General features: G+C 38.3%; 1 protein-coding gene across 1 annotated transcript; it reads right to left on the bottom strand.

Annotated features, from left to right (window-relative positions):
• LOC135946917 (glutamate-gated chloride channel-like) lies at window positions 1-18,359 on the bottom strand. Its single transcript, XM_065495400.1, has 10 exons — window positions 18,136-18,359; window positions 11,503-11,600; window positions 5,790-5,893; window positions 3,992-4,064; window positions 3,443-3,593; window positions 3,011-3,093; window positions 2,444-2,578; window positions 1,968-2,257; window positions 1,379-1,465; window positions 1-620 (listed from the first exon to the last, which is right to left on the bottom strand). Exons 1-10 carry the CDS (start codon window positions 18,186-18,188, stop codon window positions 372-374), a joined length of 1,323 nt encoding a protein of 440 aa, XP_065351472.1. The 5' UTR covers window positions 18,189-18,359; the 3' UTR covers window positions 1-371.
• Window positions 18,360-19,760: the final 1,401 nt, after the last annotated feature.

Here is a 19,760-nt window from a genome sequence, read left to right as displayed (position 1 = left end):
TTCTGTCCTGCTGCTTGATTTTATTTTTATTTATGTTAGTCTCCAAAATACAGGTTTCTTTTATTGTCACCATCACTTTGGACCGATAAAGAATAAAATATGAAGTGTCCACACGCGCACACATCGCAAACAACATTACATGAAGTTTAGTATCGAGGAACACAAATGGTTAAAAATAAAGATAATGAGGAATTTTCAAGCGATTTCAACATTCTTTGTGGATATAATACACTGCAAAGCCGTGGCGGGAAAATGTTAAGATTGGTTTTGAGATTTTTGACATAAGGCCGAATGCCGTGTCGGCAGCAGTTGGTCATTTTTCACACTCGTTGTTTGCAGTGCACAAACGAAGGCAGCAGCTGGATGATCGATTAGTTGTACGAGATTTTGGTGTAAGTGGAGAGAGTGTTGATACCCTCGTAGTCGGCGTAGGAGGACCAGTAGGTCAGGTTGAAGAGCACATACACCACGGGGAAGAGAATGCGAGCAACCACGTCGATGCGGCGCGCCGTGGTCTTGTAGCGGGACAACCACTTGGACACCAGGTTTTGCTGGGCCGGCGAGCTGGCAGCCGGAACTTCAGACAACTCACCAGCTTTATCACCATTTTCCATCAGCGGCTGCATGCATAATGAGTTAATTTAATGAACATTTTCAGAATCAATCAAACAATGGTAATCAAAATATTGAGCCATCCAAAGCAAACGTCATGGGAAATTAATTTTTAGCCTGAATCATATTATAGAGAATACATTAATTTCAATCAAGTTCCCCTGTTGATCAATCATAGCATAAATACTAAATACCCGCCAGAATAGAACACGTGAAAGCGCAGAACTGATGGAGTTCAGTGCTCAGCCCAAACATACTTCACGAGATCAATTTAACTGAGCAAATCTTGCGACTTTATTTTCGTTTGAAGTAAACTAGCTGTAAAAATTAGAACGTTCGATGTTAATGCTGAATTAGCAATGAGATTCATTTAATTAATCAAAGTTTACAACAAAGCATTGCGGGGCAGAGAAAACAGGGAAATTCCGCATGCTAATCAAGCTATTTTACCAGAACAAAAATGTTTGTTTTTCCGAGTATTTCAGCCGCACAAAGGGAACCCTTTTTGTGGCAAACGCAAAACCAGTATTTCTAATTAAAACAAGTTTGCGAAGCGGCTATTGTGGAGCGAGCATTGTTATTCCGCTCGCACCTCTAGAAAGCCAGGAAAAGAGTGCATATGGGTGTATTGAGGGCACGGGTGCGTGCAACCACTCAAAAGGATGTTAAATGTGAAATGAGGCGTGTTTTATGTGCAGCCCCTTGCGGCCGAGCGAAAGAGTCTGCAGGCGTCTCGGGAGAAAGCAAGCGATATTTTTTATCGTACCAAAGCAACGCCTCCTTCTTCATCGCCAGCTGCCGGCGGCTCCTTGACGCTGGAAGGTCTCTTGTCCGAGATCAAAATCACCACCACCTAAAAAGGGGCAAATGAACTCTAGTTTAACTCAGTGTGGAAAATTGCGAAAGCAACAAACAATTTAACTTCGCCAAAATTGAACGAATCTTTCAATTAAATACATTAAATTACGTATATAGTCTAATAGTTTTATTAGAATATACGTGCCAAGTAAATTTAAAAATAATTTGACCTTCATTCAAAAGGATCTAAATTGTTAACTATGCAAATTAGATTTATTTTAAATTAATATTTGTGTACGGATTGATGATTTTCAATAATTAGTGGAAATTCACTTTGAGAAACAAGGTAAGGATGGATTTTAATATTTTGCCGATATCATTAATTTTTATGCCAATACAACTATAATGAGTGTTAAGGAATCTCTAAAAATCATTGATCCTTATTGCCTCGCACGAGTGATGGCATCAAATTTCCTTTTACTGGGAAACCATCAGAGAGGCGACTTGGTAATCGTTTCCTTTTCCGACGGAAAGAAAATTGACGCCCTATCCCTCACCTGCTCAACGATCGCGAAGAAAACGAAGAAGATGGACCAGTTGACCCAGACGTCGATGGCTTTAGTGTAAGAGGCGTGGGGTGCCTCTCCGGTCACCCTGGAACCCTCAAAGACGGTGGCGATGAACGTGATGACGGCCACGATGACACGCACTCCGGTCGACCTCTCGTCAAGCCAGAAGATGATCCACGAAACGAGCACCAGCAGGCTCAAAGGCAGATACGCATGCATCAGATAATTGTTGATCACGCGCTTCAGCAGGAATGCCGCTTTCACGCAGCTGTATTCACCTGGAAAATAATTGAAATTTTAAATTGAGTCAAATTATTGATATAAGCTGCGTAAAAAAGTTTGAACTTGAGGCTTCTCCAATTTTCTTTTTTGTTCATTTTTCTGAATTTCATTTTTTTTTTTCATATTTTAAAGTGGGCTTAATTTTGGCAAAAAATAATCTCTTTGTGTTAGTTTTTACTTACCAGTGTTGGTCTTGGAGAAGCAGTAGTCCGTGCCAATGCCTTGCAGATGGTATGGGCTAGGGTCCAGACTGTTGGCCACTTCCACCGCCTTTTCATCCTTCCACTTGAAAATCAAGTTCTTTGTTGTGTGGGCATCTGTCGGTAAATTTTTGTGTTAACATGATGTGAAGAAAAAACACTACCAGAACAATAGTTTATGAGCACTGCTAACCCAAATTCCAATTTATAACTGTTTGATAGCCTGTAAAAGCAAAAAATAAATTGGACATGTTTTTGAACAAAACCTAATATAAAAAATATTTTTCATAATTACATATATATGATTTTTTATAATAAATAACAAGAAGGGTAGACATTCACTAAAATTAATATTAAATTTTCCAAAAGGTGAAAAGGGAAGGGGGTGACCTTGTGTCATGTTGTGGTGGAAATAGAAATTGGTGGATTAAATGAGGTAGGGAAAAGGAGGAAGCAGCTCTTCACACGTGAACAGCATTTGACGCCAATCGAGCCAAAGAGCAGAAAAACAAAGAGCACTGCTGTGCGAGTGTTGAATTGTTTACTCACAGCTGGCCATGCGGATGGAGCAAATCTGTTTATCCATTGGGTATGTGACGAAATCCATGGGGCAAGATAGCTTCAGGGAGACGCTGGAAAAAAATAATGAAAAGGCGAAATAAAAGGAGAACTTTGAGGGCAGCGGCGGAGAAAAAAAAGGATATGGCTGTCAAATTGTGCGCCTTTCGCAGGGAAAAGTTTGTCGGGAGAGTGGAAGTGCCGCTATTACTCCTCCGACATAATAATAAATCTGCTGCGAAATTCAATTAATTCAAAAATTCTTCCGGCCCAGAGAAGTTTGGAACTTTTTGTCGCTCCCGCGCGCTCGCGAAAATCAATTACAAGCCAAACTGTTTGGCGACTTTTATAATGGCAATTACCGCCGTCCAGACGCAATGGACCAAAGGGATGAAATATCGAGGGTAGCTGCAGTACACATACCGAGTGCTGTACAAGACTTTGCCGCTTGGTTCGATACGGATCAAATTGTTGGCCGTCATCAGTTGGTGGTCGTGGCCTTCCTTTTCGTTCGAGAAGAACAAATCGGGCACCCATATTTTGCTCGGGTCGGTCAACAGCACGTAGTCCTGCTCTGCAAAGAGAAAAAGCACCGCAGTCGGTTTTTTGCACGCAGACGTTAGTTGTGATCATCTCGAGCCACTGGACCGTGGCACATCAATAAACTTTCCACCCATTATCTCCGTTTGAAAGGTGGATTAGTGTCACACTCCACTTGATCCAGCCACTTTCTGACCTCTGAGATCAGAACACAAAGGTTTTGAAAATAACAGGTTACAAAAAAAAATACCTGCTATTTGAAGGGAAAATAATGTCACATGCTTTAACGGAGAAGAATTTCGATTGAAATAAAGTAGTCAAGCCACTTGGCATCTGTGCTTTGCACGTTGCATAAGCGGCTTCGTTAACTAGTCCATTCTTTAACATAAATTGAATGACTTTTATTTTCAATTTTCAGAAGATGCAACAAACCTTCGACTGTCTTGGTGTATGAGAGCCTCTCGTCCACCCAGGACTGGCGAAGTGTCAGCGAGAGTTGATAGTCCTGCGGCAGAGGAAACAATAAAGCAAAATTATTCGGGCCATAAAGTACAGAGCTTTCTCGCTCTTGTTTGCTCGCTCGCACGCAGCAATAAAATGTACTTGGTGGGCTGCTACACGCGGGAATTTGCATTCACTATAAAAATCCGCAAGAATGCTCGCAGCCGGCCAGACTTATCGATTTTCGCTAAACTTTTAGCAAAATTATAAAACGCTGGTAAAATCATACAATGCATTTATTCTTGAGAATTTCTTGCTCAAAAATTCTTGTAGTTTTTTACTAAAACATACAGAAAATACCATGTTGTGTAATAAAATAAATAGCACCACCAGTACTATTGAAAGATTGTAAAAACTGTTCCAATGCGGCCATAAATTTGACCTGAAATTTAATTATGGTCGCATATTATTAAATGCATGAGCATTTAAAAATGCCGAAAATGTAATCATATCAGTGTCCATAAAGCTTCTATTGTATACAGAAACCTCTTCTATTTTATTTTTATCATAGCCAGCTCCAAAATGGTGCACTTGTTCCACCAAACATGTTTATGTAAATGAATCGGGTGGCACGTTTTGTACCTGAGGCAGCAACAGAGTAAAAATATAGCTCGTCAGCTGGTTTTGTGTCGGTTTGATTGACGGGGCGCATAAATTCAATTTTCTCAGCTCAAAGGCATGAGCGCTGTTTATTCTCATAGTGTGTATTACAAAGAGAGTATTGAATTCAGGCAATGCAAAACATATATATAAAAGCACATATATATTATATGCATTGTATTTAAGCGTAAACAAAATTCCAGTCATGTAAAAAAGGGTGGTGGCGTTTACATGCATTTTTCACCAAGGACAGTGAGACACAAAGCCGCTTTTCTGGTGATGTCTTTTTGATCAGACTTTGCAAGCAACTCGTGGAAATTTACAAATCCCCAAATAACAATCTGCCCAAAATATCAGCCGCCCCATTTTGTTTTAAATTGGCTTCTTCACATTTTCAGGAGGTTCTTTTTTTGCATGGAAAATCGTTTCACATAAAATCTATTTTAGGTCAAAATGTCAATTCTATGAACACTCTCTCTTTGTGTGATTCTATTTTAAACAAGGTGATAACCTTTTTTAAGGTTTGGCATATCCTTTTACTGTTACAGTAGAATTAGATACAAGATTGCAAAGAAACATTTACCAAAACCACTTCATAGATAATTTTAATATTTTCAGGGTTACTTATTCACAAATTTGTACCCAAGGAATTTATTTTAAAAATTTCTAATTTTAGTCTAATTAGTGTTTAGGACGCAAACCCCCTTCAACGTTTAATTGAATGCAAATGTAGCACAAATAGTCCTAAGCTATACGCCAAGTATACAGTACAATAGAAACCAATTCACGCAATCTTCCAAGTCAGATTACCCTTGTCTGCGTAATTAATTAAGCGCAACCGCCGTGACCGCAAGCAGCGAGGTGAAAAACGGCCCATTTGCCTTCCATCGCAGCTGCAACCCCAACAAAACACGCGCGGCCGGAATTTATCAATATCACATTCACACCCACAATCGAGCTGACTTTGCAAATGCAAATAAAGCAAATGGAAAGTCGTCGTTCGTTCGCGTTTAATCTCGTGAAAGCAGTGTTCACGGCCAAAACTAGAATTGGCAGCCGCCACGCGGAAAGGGGTGTCGATCTGCCCGAGGGGCTGCGAAACGTGCGGTCGGAGGGGTAGACTGTATACCTTGTTTTCGTCGTTTATCTCGCCGATGTAGCGCACAAACAAGTTCACATCCACGATCACAGGTTCGTCAGTCACATTCAGGCGCTGCCCATTGATGGTCACGTCTGCAAAACCAACGAGAGAAACATTTAGCAAAACCACAGCTCAAAAGTAATGGTCAACTCTGAATTATGAAAAAATTATCAACAAAATTACTTCTTTCCTTGACAGTTTACTGTCAAAACCAGTGGTTCGTTTGAAATCCAAACTGTTTGACATAATTTTAATAAAAATCAATTTTTGATCCATTCATTTGTACCCTTTCCACTTTTATCAAACGGTTAATGAGACATTTTTTTAACTCACGAAAAACTAGAGTAGATATTGTTTATATTTTTTGACTGACAATTAGAAAATGAGAATGATCTGTTAATTTTTGCTGATTTTTAAATTTATTTTTAAATATTCACATCATAAATTTTTCCTCACCGGACAAATTAAACCGTCATTCTTTTTCCACAACATGTAAAATTGAAAATAAACACGGAGTGAGTGTCACGCGCGAAAAACTACACGTGTCTCATTTTACAATGGAGTGAAGAGGTGCTACACAGAATGAAGGTTGAAATGCATGAAAAATTGTGGTCCGAGCGCTTTTGTGGCAATACGTTGTAATAAAAAAGGCGTCAAGCAAGAGCCATTAATTTTTATTCTGCAGCCGAGAGGCATTAGCAGGCGTGAAAAATGCGTGCGTAATGAATATTTGTTGTTTCACACGCTGATGCAAATGTTGTGTGTGTGCGTTTGTATGTAACGCGAGGCGGCAGCGTTATGTAATTTGGGCATTGTTCCGCAATAGGGGCTAATTTAGTGACCATTCTGCTGACTCCGCGAGCCGACCACTCGAAAAGCTCACTCTCGCAGCTCGCTCACGCACCATTTCATCTGGGCCCGGCGGAAAAGTGTAAAAGCCCGAACTTGCTTCTACATTTGTGAAGGGATGTGAAAAATAGTTGCTGATAAGTAGCAAACGTGAAGTTATTGCTTCGTTGCTTTCAACACTGAAATGCGTGCGGGAATTATCGTAACATCTGGCTCATGCTCAATGTCTGTAAATTAATTTCATGTATGTGTTGTCAGTGAACATTATTAACATTTTGAGAATGACAACAGAATTAATCATAATGTCTCCAGGTGAGGACATTGTCGGATGATTTTTGCTTTGGGCATATCAATTTGAAGGACAAAATGCATGAAAAATAATTATGATATAATTTGTCTTTAAAAAAGGTAACAATGAATTGAATAAAAAAATCAGCAATATTTTAAGAATTTTTAATGGTTTGTTTCCATAGGAAATCATCTTAAGGATCTTGATATTTTACTGATGGTTTTGCCCGAAAGTCATTTTTCCTCGTGTAAAAACAGACGAAAAAATTAATGGCTTGAAATTTGTCATATTACATTCATAATTTAAGCTGAAATTTTTACTAACAATCAAAATTTTTTGTCTTACTGTCTTTATAATCTCATCGTTTTTTTTAATATTATTAAAATGGCTCAAAAACGATATGATGCAATCTTTTTTATTAGCTAATTAGCTGTAAATTTAACATTTTAGGCATTGTTCACAACCCTGTGCGAACTGCTCGCTGCTGCCTCAGCAGCCAACTGCAGATTGAATTTACTCCTCTGAGATACAGCAAAAATGCTATACTCGTCGAGCAGAGCAGTACTACATGATTGTTTTGTTGAAAAATAAAAATTCACCCAGGCTGTTTTTTTTTTGTGCTTTAGCGAGAGCGGAAGGGTACTGCTGCTGCAAACAATTTGCTAGCTGATTATTATGGTTTCGGGCACAGCAGCGTCAATTTATTCGCGAGCATGGAAGAGTTCGTGTCTGCCGGGCTTTCATATTCCTTGGAACGGATTCAATCAACACATTTTGTTCACAGCTTTCAATTGAATTAACGTCAAATGCAATTTTACAGCACGTAAAATCAATTGAGTTTATGCCCAAACCATACAGCTTCATTAAGCATCCAGCATAGTGTGTGTAGTGTAAAACATAAAAATGGAAATACAAAATTGGTTGATATGCACGCAGTTGCAAAGATACTTTGAAATTCAAATGAATCGTTAAATAGGTGCGAAATTATTCAAATTTTTTATGTCCTATAAAAAAGTTGTTATTCAAATTAATTGCTACTAAAATTTAATGAGAAAGTCGTTTGCAATTTGTGAAACGCACCACAGATAGGAGCAGTAGTGGCAATTCAACTTTAAATATGACACTCTTTGCCTAGCAAGTACTCCCATGACGCCTGGGCATAAAAACCTACGCAAGTTTCGCGTCGCCGTGTGCTGTCATCGCCCGTTTTTTTTAATTCCATTACTTCTCCATCATGAAACAGGAATTAAGAGTTAATGTCGTGCTCTCGAATTCATTTGCCCGTCATAAAAGTGGCGAACGAATGCCGACGTTTGCTCTGCTCTTGCCAGCAGCCGGCCCTTTCGGCTCTCGTGGAAAGCGTTCGCGCGCAAAAAATAATCAGAACAGCTGCATAAAACCCAGATTTATTGCTCCCCTACTTGCACTCACTTTTTCTGCTCTTCTCAGTCCGAGAGAGATAAAAAAATTCTCGCGGAATTCTATTTTATGCGCCGACAAACTCGACTTTTGCAACCTCAGCTTAATTACAAGCGGATGCTTTTTTCGCACTCTGTTTGCATACATATAGGCCTGCTATTTCAAAGTCTTGTCGGAGCAGTCAATTAGTTCCGTCTCCTTTCCTTTGCCACAGATGATCTAAGAGGACGTGTAAAATGGTTATACGCTTATTTTATTTGTTCGAGAGCTTAAAAGAATAGAGGTCTTGGAGCTAATAGGGTAATAAGTCAGCAATTTGGAATTGCGACTATTGAGCTTGACGTTCATGACAGCTACCAAATTATCCAAATCACATGCAATCAAAATAAATAGCAATACACGCACACGTTGACGCTGATCATTGCCAAGTATCAACGCAATTCAAATTTTGCTAACATAATCACATAAAATTTATTTTAATTCAAATTTTATTGGCTGCATTAACGCTAAAGTTTGGTTGTTACATGATTTTATCTAAATAAAAATGAGGGACAGTTTTTCAAACTAAGTTATGGAAAACGCACACTTTCAGAGATCGTTCCCAAAGAAAAAAATTTAAAACACTTAAAGAAAGTTGAAATGTTTAGGCACAAATCTCATAAATTTCTTTAGTGTTTTTCCTCGGCGATGAGTTGCATTTAAGAAAGGAGATTAAGTGTTCGCTATTTAGAACAGCATCCTCAACCACTCTATGACATCAGAGGAAGCCACGAAAAAACTGCTCTCACAAATCCTCGTTGCGCGGATCCTGCTCTATTGGCAAACAAAAAATGAGATGTGAAAATGAACGGCAGCTCTTTCTCTCTCTCTTTTATTGAGAGCGATGGCGAGGGACTCTTTGAGAGCCTGCTTAAGCCCGGCTTCCCACCCGCCGCTGAAAGAAGCTCAATTTAGTTTTGAAGCGCCCCTCGGAAGAAACGAGCGCGAAATTAAACGTAAATATTGCCACTTTTGCCTAAACACCAGCGAGTCTCATTCGGCCTCAAAGCGGTGGGAAATGAGCCGAGAAAGGCAATTATTATCCACCTCGCTGTGACAATTCCACTCTCTAAAAGAGCGAGCGAAAAAGATGCAAATAATGGAGGGATGAATTGGCTGCCGTTGTTTTGCTTATAGAGTACTATGTGAATTGACAATTGTTTTTGTGTCGAATTGGAAAGGTAACAAAAAAAGCACTTAAAACTCCTGTCACTGTAGTTTCAATCAACTGACACAATGGAGCATGTCGATGAAGACAAGTTCACTTGATGCTGATTAATTCCCGGCAGCAAAAAAGACCAGCAAGTCCAAGGGAATTTAAATGCAACTGTGACTGCTAGTTAATTAATTGGTTTATTTGTTCAAGGGATTCTTTGCCATGTATATTAAATCATTTAATACACCAATGACACTGTAAGTAATATTTGCTTGTCCAAAAACTTTCTTGAAATTTAACAGTAAAACTTTTTTTAGAAATTTATTTCCTTTGGAGAAAAATACGTCCAAATAATTGTATGCAACTATAGAGCAAATCAAGACAATAAATATAAAATAAAACTGTTGTTATAGTATGTCAATTATAAAATCCATTTCTATTTCTATGGAGCAAATTACTCTTTAGCCTAATGGCTTTTTGAAGGAAAAACAAGAAAGCCGGCCCGCTCGAAGCAGTAAGAGTAGTAGCTCTCATTTCCGGAGCACAATTATTTCTCTCATTTCAAGTAAACCCACTTTCATCAAATAACAATTTAAAACAACACGCAGCTGCAGTTGTAACAGTTGGGTTTACTTATACATATGAATGCTCCTTCTGTATGTATATTAAAAGGGACGAGGCGAAATTCCAGCACCAGTCGGCTGCCGTTTGCTTTTCTCTTATTTTTCGCACAAAATGAACTTTGCTATACACAACTCATTACGGACGCATTTTGCCAAGTAACAACTAAGCCAACTTCTAATTAAAACTTGCCTCACAAAGGCTGTGGCCAGTACAATGAACTCCGGTAAGTAGATAAATTTGAATATATATTTTGTATCGACTCAGAATTTGAACTAAGCAATGCAACATTCAAAACTATAAACTAATAAAATTAAAAAAATAATAATCAGTTGGTTATGCGAAAGTCTCTTCCACTTAATTATGGAAAAATTTGCTAACAGTTTTCAACGAGGAGACCTCATACTAAAGATAGTTGGGCAAGCATGTAGCAAATTTTCGGCAACATTTGCTGGCAAACGGAGAGAAAAGTCGAGAACGGCTAAAAATACCCGCGCCACTACTTTTTAGACATTGAACTTGACTACCGCTGCCGAGCTTTGTGCGTTGATTGGTTAATTCAATGTTCGTGTTGCTCCTAAACTTTCTTGGCAGGCGTAGTGTTGTTGAAGCCCTTAGTTGAATAACACTCTCGCATTTATTTATACGCACAGATTTCCTGCCTGCTTACGCGCCACACAGTTACAAAACACGGGCGGCGTGTCGGGGTGCGAGGCGCCCTTAATTTATTCACCACCAGCAGCAGCATTCATTTCTGGACCGTAAAATTTAGTTCAACTCGAGCAGATGGCACGCAGATTGGTGCGACGCACAAGCTCGTTTTGGGTCTTTTACTCTGCCCGCAGGAATCAAATTTCATCACTAAGTTGCATCCCGGTGGCGCTTCTCTTTCACCACGTTATCTGCAGAGCATGTGTTAGACAGTGTCAGATTGTATAGAAGCAGTAAATGCGTTAGTCTGGTGCGACTGCGGAATGTGTGCATACCGAGGGGTGGATTCGTTAAAATGGCCTTTTGTATACCTTCTGTTGCTCAATTATCACTGTCAAGCTAAAATAAAACACAGATCTAGCACTCACAATCAGAATACCTGCTGAAGAATCTGAGTATTTTCAGCCACAAAAATTTAATTGAAAGCGCTTTCAAAGCCAAAAGCAGCTATATACGATCAGCGTAATTAAACAAATGTAACACACATGCTAATTAAAGTTAAACATGAATTAAATGTGACTGTCATAACTTCAATTTAAATTCTCGTGTGCGCACGATAATTTTGGATTAAAGATAAAACAGATAGTAATAAGATGCTTAATGCAAATTGTACTCACTTGGACTTTTAGTACCAGGTGGCATCAGTTTCTTGTTGTAGTCAGAATCTGTGTGCAAATACTTCACCAACTCATCTTCACTTTTGAACGGTTCCCCCCTGAAATCAAATTATAAATTCGGTTAATAGATGACAGAAAAATTTCCACTTTCCACTGTCAGCAAAATGACAGCGGAATTGATACTGTTGATTCATCTGTAAAATGAACAAAATTTATTACTGCAAATATTTCCATGTTAGATTTTGTTAACTGTCAGCTAGCTTTTGTGTCACAAACACAATTCATTTTAATGTTTTTGTGGCTGCTGGGAATCTCACGTGACACATATATGATTTGTAAATCCTACACCGAGCTTATATTTTCCAGCTTGCCCTGGCGACTGGTCCCCCTCAACCGTACATAACACTCAGGTTTGTTTTTGGAGAATAAAAAATACAACAAAATACACGCATGGGATAATCCAGTTAACAGTCTGATGAATTCATTTTCTCTTAAATGGGCTGTCATCTCAAGGGCTAAAGATAGACGTGGCCTGTCAGCGTGTTAGAGTTTTATAATTTAGAGTAACCGCAGGAAGGGAATGATTTTTGGTGTACCAAAAAATGGTGTAATTGATACCTCGAGTTGTCAAGTTGTCACGCAATAAGATTTCCCTTCACAATAATTTTATTTTATTCAATTGCTGGTACAGTAGAATTATTCATTTAATTAATTTATAAATTTTACTCTCAAGCCGGTCTATTTCTAGTTTAATTGTATCCTTTATTTATTTAAGAAGTTTTAAAATAGGATCATGACATTATACGTTCCCGTTTTTACAGAAGCAGCTCCGGCGGGAGGCAATAACAAAAGTGGACTAAAAATGAAGCCGCCAGCGCGGAGCAACTGATTAATCAAGTGTAACTTGTCCTAAATCAAGAAGAGAGGGAACTGTGCCAAATCGAAATCATCATCCTTCTTTTTTATTATTTTCCCTCTCGCTAAGTATGCTCGTTTCCTGCCTCGCGGCTTCATTTCCCCGACCGAAAAAGTTCTTTCCCACAGTCGTCGGCAGAAGCAGCCCGAAAACATATGGGGAATAGCATTATGTAAAACGTTTTCTCTCTCTCCATGCACCAAGCCGGGAACTTTTGCCAGCAAACTCGGTGTTGCGAGCGCAAGAGTGTATACTTAACATACGATCCTGATCATCTGAAAGTCAATGTCAAAGAGATACGCGAACGCCTTTCAAGGTTGCTTTCAACCTGCAGATCTAGTGAAAGAGAGACGAGTTTGTATATATTATCGGTTTTGAAGAGGAGGAATGATGCGGTTAAACTGATTCAGCAACTATACTTATGTATGTATTTAAAAAAATAAAAACACAATGAAAAGGAAGAGTTGAAGGCGAATTCAGGGGTTTTCTCTAGAGCTAGATTTATTTTTAGCGACATGAACGTTAATTTAAGGCTAGAAATTGCATTAGAAAAAAAATAAATTCAATTGTACTTACCTTCATGTAAGATTTCAAGGAAGGATTATATCACAACTGTAGACCATTTTGATCTCTTTTTTGGTTTATTTCGGGAAAGCTCGCATCCCAATAATATCGCAAGCGAGTAACATGGGCCCACGAGTTTAAGTTAGTCCAGAAAAAAACGCTTTTATATTACTTCAGCTCGTTATAGTTGTTTTTAATATATATTCATCATTTCATCCATACACCCATAGTTGTTGCTTGAGCTAAAGAGTTATTAATTCTTTTAATTGGCTTCACGTACTGTGCTCCACAAAATTTTGACTTTTCCGGCAGAGGATTTCTTCTGTAAAAATATTTAAACCATTCAATTTTCTGGCCGAGGACAGCACGCTCCTGACAACGGGAAATTCACATTTCATCAAGCGAGCGTTAAATTTGTTAGAGGGCTCAGCGGTGTTTAAAAATGCGAGACACGTACACCCTGGGCACAAATTAAAGCGGCGCATGCTAGGCACATCGACCGCGCCGCGGCTCTTTTTCACTCATTCCATTTTTCCCTCATTTTGCGAGGGAAAGACTATATTGATACAAAAGTTGGAAAACTTTGTTGCCCACGTGCTCTCACATATATCCACACACATTTAATCCATATTAATGAAACGGCCATAAAAAAGCGGAAGTCTCCCTCACTCACTTGCTATTCTATGCGTATCGCGACATCACAAATTTCATTTTCCATCAACGCTGCGCTACTGCTGCTTGTGTGTGCGTAACAATAATACATATTATATTTCAGTGATTGTGGAACGCCAGATATTCCTAATAATTATGTTGTGTGTAATAAAAGCAGGACTGTGCTTTCGGTTATGTTTCTCATTCAGCTTAATGCATTATGGAAATAATTACGAAACATATGCATTTGTATACTCGCGTCTTTTTCAACAGTGTCTCCACTGTAATCTAGACCCATATCTGAGAGTTGACATGCGTGCGAGTCGAAAATTGGTCAGCTAATTTGGATTTAGGGTTGCGTTCACTAAGTGGTCTAAAATGTGGAATTCGTAGATGTAGGTTGATAAGCGAATCGAAACTTGTTTAACTTGTTCCTTTCAACTTTTCCTCTCCTTTTTCAATTTGATGTGATTTAGATATTTTGAGGTTTAAAAAAGAAGCAGAAAATAATTTAAGACATTGAGATAATTGTGATCATAAAATATTAATAATCAAAATATTTTAATGGTACATAATATGTATACTTTAAAGCAATCTGGGTGAAAGGAGGATATTAAATTTGCAATATTTCCTTCACTAAACAAGCTGTAACGAGTGAAAGGAATGCTCCATGAAATCATAATATTTGCTAGAAAATGCTATAGTTGAAGTTGCACTGAAGCCACAGAAGTTAAAATTCATTAAGGTATAACTGAAGCCAACAAGTTCTATAGGTAGTTGTAATTTAGTAAAATGAGAATTTGCCACAGAAATGTTTTAAAAAAAATTCATGAGAACACCCTCTGCCAGAATACATTTTTGAACTTATTTTAGATATATTTAGGGATTCTTTTAGTTTGAATGCAAGGACAGTGTCAAGGAAATAGCTATATTTACCATAGTTACTTTTAACTATTTATATTGTTTAAAATTTTAATCAGCGTAATTGCTTTTGCTCTTGTAAATTATACGAGAAATATGAAGCTGCTCATTTATTGGCTTCTTTCTAAGTTGGACAAGTTTAGAACTAGGGAAGTTTCGGAATGAAGCTTCACTTAGTCGGCTAGGGTCTAGGCGAGTGTCAAATAACTTGCTTTTATACAACACAAAGGTGGCCTCAACGCAGCATCGATTTGAAGAATCAATGGCACACGCGGCGCTGCTGGAAAAAGGGGCGAATGTGACATGTTTGTAGGTTTGTTTTTGCGGTTTGGCGTGGCATGGGAGCGGCTGTTTTCACTCTCCGCGTATAGCCAGTTTAGTTTAATTCAATGAAATGGGCGGTTGACAGCTTTTTATATATATGTGCACGCACAGAGCGCGAAATCTAATCAAACCCGCTGGTTTCAATGATTTGACGTTGAGTGCTGGAATGGAAATAAACTAATTGTACCGCACAATGTGGCAACATGCTCCAAGTCCATTAAATTGGTGAAAACGTTTAAAATTTTTAATTTTAACTGCTTATTCGACTAAGCAAAAAGACACGAAAACTAAGTGAACTGAATGAAACAAATTTTCTAATGACCTTCTTGTGGTGTGTGTGGGTGGGTGTATATTATGTTACGTCCCAAACGCGTAAACGCGTAATGTCGGGTAATGAACCCGAAATTATTCAACCTCCACCCCACTTCGCGGAATTGCGCGTGAAAAACGTGCAATACCCAATGTGCTGTCAACCTATAATAAATTTAAAGTGCTGCAAACGCACTTATGGAGGCGATTGCATTGAAGTAAAAAAGTCCATTTCAGCTGTGTAATTATACAAATGTTCCTTTGAAAGGCTCCTTCAAGCAAGCAGCTATGTAAATAAATTTAAGAGGGGCGAGTTAGAGGTGTCGAGAGCGTCGAAAGGAAGAGTTGGATAAACTTTTAAATTTATTCCGCAGCCATAAATAAGCCTGTAAATAAGCCAGTGCTGAGCGCATTTTCATTTCAATTCTATTCACTGTGAGGCGACTCCGAAAGGGCAGGGCGAAAACGGTTTCATTGGCTGTCAGTCTTTTTGCACTGACTCCTGACGAGTGAATGCGCTAGAACTGTGATGTCATTCGCGCATCTGTTGCGTAGCAGAGTGGCGAATAATATATCCTACGCATATATTACACAGTAACACGCAGTAATTGAGATGATTGCGTTTTTGCTCGATTAAGAGGCTTGTGACTCAGTGAATGGGCACTCTTTTATTCCACTTGGTTGTTATAATCAAATATCTTGAGTAACAAACCAATTTATTTATCAAATAAAGATATCGTTATCGGTTTATTAACGTGCTGTTAGGAATACTATTATCTCTATGTCTAGAAAAAATATGACAGAGATTTATTTATTTCCGCTAACTCGGAGTATTTTTTTTTATAAACAAACAAAAGTTAGCCTTATTTAAAATTAAAATTGGTATAGATGCCAACGCCGACAGATGTGCTTGAGGTTGAGGGTGTCGAAATTTTTCAGATGAAATTTAATGTAAAAGAGAGCTGTTTGTTTTCCATATTTATTCAGAAGTTTCCAGTGGCCGAAGTTAGTTGAGAATCCAACAGAAATACGACGAGATACACTGTGGAAGATGCATTTAATTTCATCTGACAATTTTAGTTCATATTTTGTAGTTTTTAAACGTTTCATTTAATGAACACTCTCTAGAGTTGATTTCAAGGAAATAAACAAAAACTGGCCAGTTTGGTTGTTTTGATAAAATTAATTATGTAACCAGATAAAAAAAATCAGACTGTGTGCAGTTTGTACGCTAAAAAGTTACAATGTCCGATCGAATGACACCTAGCGGGATCGTGTGGTGACGCGAGCAGTAGCAGCGTTCTATTTTATTTGCAGAGAATTTGTCATTTGAAAGTGCAGTGGAGAGTGAACAAAGTGGGCATCGCAGCGGCTAGACACCCTCTAGCACAGCTAAATGTTTACGACACATATGGCACTTTGTCCGATGTGGCGCATTGTGATGCTAATAATGGGTGCCACGGCATGATTGCATTTTATTTATTTGTCGGTGGGTGCTGCTGGCGGGGACGAGCCGGACAAGTGCATTTGCGCCTGCACCATTTATCTCGTTAAGAGCAGAAGATGGACAGCGCGGCTTTGCTCTCGCACCAACCTCTCAGATTTGTTTTTCATGCATTCCCACGCCACTTGAAGAAAATCATGCTCAAAGTCGGAGATTATGTTTAAGTTTCTCAAAGATGATTTTCATGCTAAATATTGAGGGCAATGATTAAATTGAAAAAATAAACCATTACTTAAATTATTTACACCATGAAATACGCTTGCGTGGGACGGAAAAGAAATAAATTGCGTTGTTGTCTTTCCTGCTCTTTGGTAGGATGCAGAAATAGAACGTTTGCGAGCGCGTTGCCAACGATTGCTTAGTTTGCACCACTTTGTGCGTGCGTGCATCTTTGCGAAAATAACACATAGTTGTAGTTTGTAGTAAAGTGCATATCATTGCATTTGAAAGAGACGGTTTGGTACAGGTTCGATCGATCACATTTACACTAATTGCAAGTGAGAAATATTTCTAAATAACCTTCAGGGAAAATTTGAATATTGAGCAATCATTTTTCAAAATTTAATCTGATCATTGTACTTGTGTTCAAACGTCACTTGTAAAGAGTTAGTTAAAAATTATAATTTTTCTTTTGAAATCGTCCGCAGTGTTCTGCTAAGTGATTTAAATTGTAAATAATGCTAATCAGATTCTACCGGTTTACGCTTGAAAAAATATGAAAAAGGGTAAATGCGCACTGGTCCGGAAGCGCAGTAGAAAAGGCAGAGCGTAAAATTAAAGTGCTAAAGATAAAGCGTCAAGAATCAAATGTATAAAATGGTAAAGTTGCCACAATACATAATAATATGCAGTTTTTAATTAAAATAATTTAAAAATGGAAAGGGATTCAGTGGATCGTCAAGCGTGTAATGATGCTGGCTTTGCTTACATTATTGATGTAGTTAATATTATTTTGAATAATTTTATTAATACAATATAAAAACAATTTAAGCGGAAGTTTTTCTTGCTCCTACAAGCGCTTCAATTCTACTGTATTTTTCATTTAATACACCCCGATTTTAAAATTTCTCAACAAAGCCGAAAATATCATTATTAAAAGTCAATATATAGTTTCGAATACTTAGATTATACTAAGTATAACAGAAAATATAAAATATGTTCGTGACACCATAATATTTAGTTCATTAGTGAAAATAAAATGAAAATCGGTAGGATTAACTACTAATGTGATACTTTATATTAACTCAGAAATTAAAATAAATAATTTTAATTGGCAGCAGGTGTACTCCGTATGTTTCTCAAAACGAATGGTAGTTTAGTTGCAATAAAATTTTCCATTGATTTACGAGTGTCCATTTGAGGAACAACTTTAAAAATTAAATCAGCTATTATTATTGTTGAATTGGTGAAAAAATCGAAAAGTTAAAAACTAGCAATGACTTACCAGGCGAGGCCGAGAAGCATCAACAGGGTGGCCGCGAGCAGGACTCGAGCCATGGCTTGAAAAGTCGAAGTTCGTCTTTCTGCGGTGAGTGTCAGGGACAGGACTGTCAGTGAGTGCCGATCGAGGTGTGGTGAACAGGGACGCTTGGTGTGTGTGTGTGCCTTTTAAAATTAGTGCGGGGGAAGAAGGAGAGGCAGCTCTGGCGTGTGTGTATGTGAGAGAGTACTATACTACCCAATATTAAATTCTACACACTATAGACACGCTCGGCGGGCCTTTATCACGCTTGTCGGGGTCCGCCAGCCCTCCCCCACTATTTTGTTGGATGAATAAAAAATAGGGACAAAAACCTTCAGAGGCCTCCTGCTTGGCCGAGCAGCGTCTTCTGTTCTGCTAGAGGATGTTAATTAGCTCCACTTGGCTTCAACATAAATTATGTTGACTGAAACGGCTCGCCAACTCCTTTACATTTTCTTTGCCATTCTTTTAGTGCCCGCCTCCGGCACCGGCGATTTTTGCACGTGCAAATCCTTTGCTTCAACAATTTAAACTCGGCAACGGAGGCAATATTTTAGCAGTAACAAAAACTTTCGCTTTAACCCACCTTTACAGTCTCAGAGCTTCCAAAAAATAACACTCACAAAGTCAAAATAAGCTAAAAGCGAAATAGTTTTTTTTACCTACCAAAATACGAAAGATGTTTGCTCAAAATATTAATTTGTTGATTATAAGTTTTAAAAATTTTGCATTAAGTTGCTAAAGGATGGTCGAAATTTGTTTCCTTAACGCAGGGAGTTCTACCATTTTACAAATAGTAACTCACAATTCGGTATCTATTAAAATTATTCACAATTTTTCAATTTCTAACTGAAAAATATAGGTTTGTGATTCAACTGTTTTTTTATTCAAAAGTTATTTCTAGTCGTTCATTAGCACGAGGTTATAATTTCCAAATTTTCTGTTTTTTTTTAGTTTGGATATGAGAGTGTCGCGTCTGGAAAGTGGTCTGCCGGGAGATGTCCAGACCGGTTGAGTAGGTCTCACTCAGTAGCAGAGCGCCTCGGTGGAACAGCATGCTGCATTGGGAGACGCGCTTTTAAGTGGGCTCTCACAATTGTTTATTAGTTGAGGCGCTGTTATGGTGCACAAGAGGACCAAAGCTTCTGTGCGGCTCACGATAAGTGGATTTTCTGTTCGGATTAAAAGCTCCTTTGGTTGTTGGGAGAATTTGATGCAGGAAGGCGACCAAACACTTTCTCACCATAAACAGTATTCAGCTGCATTAGGTTCTGTGCTTTGTTAAAACTTGAAATGCCTCCCTGCCCCTTTAAATAGATTAAGGATGAGTTTGGAAATAATCGTATTGAAAACCAATCTCAAAATCTTTAAAATAATGGATTTTCAAGGCGTAATGAGTGGGTTTCAGTTCACACAAAATAGAGAAATATAGCAGGTGATGGCCATTTATTTAGCCTGAATAAAAAGATAATGCTAAAATCTTGCTCCCCTCCGCTGAGACTAGGATTAAATTAAACTAGCATAAGCAGTCTGCAACTCCCATTTTCGAGACCAGTTTGTTTGGAAATAAATTGTTTAGTCAATTTAAGACGCAGCGACACAGCAGA

This window comes from Cloeon dipterum, chromosome 1 (genome assembly GCF_949628265.1).
Source record: "Cloeon dipterum chromosome 1, ieCloDipt1.1, whole genome shotgun sequence".
NCBI classification, from domain to species: Eukaryota; Metazoa; Arthropoda; class Insecta; order Ephemeroptera; family Baetidae; genus Cloeon; species Cloeon dipterum.
The sequence above is the reverse complement of the archived record's forward strand: the minus strand, read 5'-3'. Positions and strand labels throughout refer to the sequence as shown.

What these genes read in the sequence shown, in the direction of transcription:
- LOC135946917 (XM_065495400.1), bottom strand. Translation starts at nt 18,188, where the DNA reads ATGGCTCGAGTCCTGCTCGCGGCCACCCTGTTGATGCTTCTCGGCCTC. An exon ending in ATGCTTCTCGGCCTCGCCTG is followed by an intron (nt 11,601 to 18,135) that starts GTAAGTCATTGC and finishes ATTTGATTTCAG; the next exon opens with GGGGGAACCGTTCAAAAGTG. An exon ending in AAAGTCTTGTACAGCACTCG is followed by an intron (nt 3,094 to 3,442) that starts GTATGTGTACTG and finishes ATTTTTTTCCAG; the next exon opens with CGTCTCCCTGAAGCTATCTT.